The sequence below is a fragment of the Quercus lobata genome, chromosome 5 (assembly GCF_001633185.2).
Source record: "Quercus lobata isolate SW786 chromosome 5, ValleyOak3.0 Primary Assembly, whole genome shotgun sequence".
Taxonomy (NCBI): domain Eukaryota; kingdom Viridiplantae; phylum Streptophyta; class Magnoliopsida; order Fagales; family Fagaceae; genus Quercus; species Quercus lobata.
The window spans coordinates 31,269,465-31,272,291 of record NC_044908.1 but is presented as its reverse complement, the minus strand read 5'-3'; the positions used below and the strand labels follow the sequence as shown (position 1 = coordinate 31,272,291).

The 2,827-nt window shown below is 38.8% G+C and overlaps 1 protein-coding gene across 1 annotated transcript; it reads right to left on the bottom strand.

Annotated features, from left to right (window-relative positions):
• Positions 1–547: 547 nt before the first annotated feature.
• Positions 548–2,502, bottom strand: LOC115990337. The gene is made up of 5 exons (XM_031114176.1): positions 2,329–2,502; positions 1,923–2,178; positions 1,587–1,783; positions 1,138–1,485; positions 548–1,060 (listed from the first exon to the last, which is right to left on the bottom strand). The coding sequence occupies exons 1-5, from the start codon at positions 2,500–2,502 to the stop codon at positions 548–550; spliced, it is 1,488 nt and encodes a 495-aa protein (XP_030970036.1).
• Between the last annotated feature and the right edge of the window lie 325 nt (positions 2,503–2,827).

Below are 2,827 nucleotides of genomic sequence, written 5' to 3'. Positions count from 1 at the left end.
TTGTTCAAACACAACTAGCATAATTATTCAAACATGACTCAATAAAAAAAGCTGTTCAAACACAGCTAAACATAAAAAGTTGTTCAAACGCAACTAATACCGTCATGACTCAATAAAAGAGCTGTTCAAACACGGCTAAACATAAAAAGTTGTTTAAATACAACTAATATCGTCATAATTCAGTTGTTCAAACATAGCCGAACACAAAAAAGTCGTTACCATCGTCATTCAAACATGACTCAATGAATGGTTGTCCAAACACAACCGAGCATGAAAAAGTTGTTTAACACAAATTAAGCATGAAGGTATCCAAAAAAACGTTCGTCATTTGAACACAAAAAAGATTTACTAATAAAAAAATTATAGGTTAGCAGTTCAAAAAAGGAGTTCTCATTGTCAAAAAGAAAATGCATGCCCAAAACACATAGGCCCAAAGAAATTGTTTAGAAGATTTGCTCAAAACAATGAGCCCATAAAAGACATTGTTTTCGTCTTACAATATATATATATATATATATATATATATATATAGAAAGAAGAAAATAAGTCACTGTTCATTAGGAGCTGGATCTGCAGGAGTTATGGTCATGGCTTCTTCTGTCACCTCAGTTATGGTCGTGGCCTTTTCTATCACATTCTCAGCTGTAGCCTTGGAAGGACGATTAGCCAGTAGTTCCTTCTTAACCTCACCCATGACAAGGCCAGAAAGGTTCAAATTTGGGTGATGCTTTGCCATCCATATTTTAAAGAGCTCAAAACCCTCCATGTAATACTCACACAACTCGTCTGAGTAAGAGTCGGCCCCAGCTTTTTGCAACTTGAACTGCAAATCACCTATTTGTTTGTCCTTTAGCTTACAAATGTCCTTCTCCACTTGAAGTTTCTTCTCCAAAGCTGCCACACATTTTTTGTCATTCTCAACCTCAACTGTAAGGATGACAACTTTGTTCTTGAGTGTCTCATTCTCAGTAAAGAGGAATTTGATCATAGGCTCAGTCATGATCACCCTCCTTTTCAAATCTAGAAGCTTCCTAGAGACGAACAAGGACTCCCTCAAAGCCTACATATGAAAAAAAAATCTTTCTTAGCAAAAGTAGGAAAAAAAAAAAAAAAGCAACTTACATTATCAAAATATACTTGCACAAGCTTCTGGATATGAGACGACATCACTTCATTGGACGACTTTGCCATCAAAGGAATTAGGTCATCCACAAAGAGTGCCTCGTGAGCCTTCAAGGCAGCAGCGTCGGCATCATCCCAGAAAATTGGGAGAAAAGACTTGCTAGCAACCTTCTTCTTCTTCTTCTTGGTTTCCTCCACTACGGAAGCAATCACTTCCAAAGACGAGGTAAGGGAGGCAGGACGCTTAGCAAGTGAATGGGCAGAGGGAGGAGTCACTATGGGGTTGTCTTTAAACACATCGCCCACCTTCAAACGTTTCCTTGATAGAAGGCCACTGACGAGGCAGCCTTTTGCCTTCTTTTCCTAAGCTTCAACCAACTTTTTTTTACTAAATCTGGTCATCATTCCTAAAAGGAAGGAGAATTATAAATAAATAAAAAAAAGAAAAAGAAAAAGAAAAAAACATAGAAAATGGAACACTCATTCTTTTCCACAACTTTGAGGTTTTTCCGAACCTTACTAGATGGTTCTGGACCAAGAAAATGAAGGAGTAGTGATTGGGAAGAGACGAGCTTGTCAAAATCTTTGATAGTCTCCAAGTATTCTTTCACCTTCTCAACATGACTGTGATATCTTTTCTTTAGACAAGGGTGTTGAGGAACTGCAAAAAGCAAGTATATCACATATCATCGTCACTCACAAAGAATAAATGAATAATAGAAAGAACAGACAAGAAGGACACACCAGACGTAGGAGTTCCCCAACTACAAAAAAATTGGGGTCTTCATCCAGGCCCTCACCAAGGATGAGCTCCCAGCCACTGCCCGAAATAAAGAAGAAGTTTGGTTTCCAATTTTTGAGGGACGATGGAGAGTCAAGTATTAACCTAGAAGCCCTATCCCAAGGCTTAAATTCATAGTAGCCAGGGTCTTTGGACTTTCTCAAATAATAAAAGTGGAGAAATTCATCTTTCTTGATGACATCCCCATCATTGGCAGACATCCATACCACCATATAAGAAATGACGATCCGCCAAGCATTAGGCACTAATTGTGCCTGGGCAATGTGTAGATATGCAAAAAGTTCCCTAATAAAGGGGTGAATGGGAAGACGAAGACCACTAGCGAAATCTGCTTCGTAGAAATAGACTTCATCAGCATACGAGTGATAGGCCCTATCCTCATCACTCTAAATCCTAATTCTAACCGAATCAGGAAATTGAAACCTATCCCTGATTCGCTTCTCATCTTTCCCTAAGAGGGCACATGGGATGTTCCAAGCATTATAGGGAGTAGAAGGGGAAGTAACCTCGGGAACCTCACAATCATTAGACGAAGATAAACCCATTTCCAACTCACTAGACCTAACCTCCCCAGACATTTTTAGAAACCTAGCCACTCTAGCAGAACGAGAAACCAAAGCAAATAAAGAAGAAATGACAAACCTATATGGACAATCGTCACCCACGAAGAAACTAACCCCCTTGAGATGCTCTCCCTCCACAATCTCAAGCAAACAACCTAAGTGAGCAAAAAGAAAGGATATTGAGGGACAATTGACCTTAACAAATGAGTAATTTACCATGGAAGAGCAGAAAAAGAGAGAGAAGCACGAAGAGCTTACTAGGAAATGCAAAATTGAAAAAGAAAGTTCGAAGAAGAGAAAAGTCCTAAAATGCCAACTAAACAAGGAAAGATTACGAAGA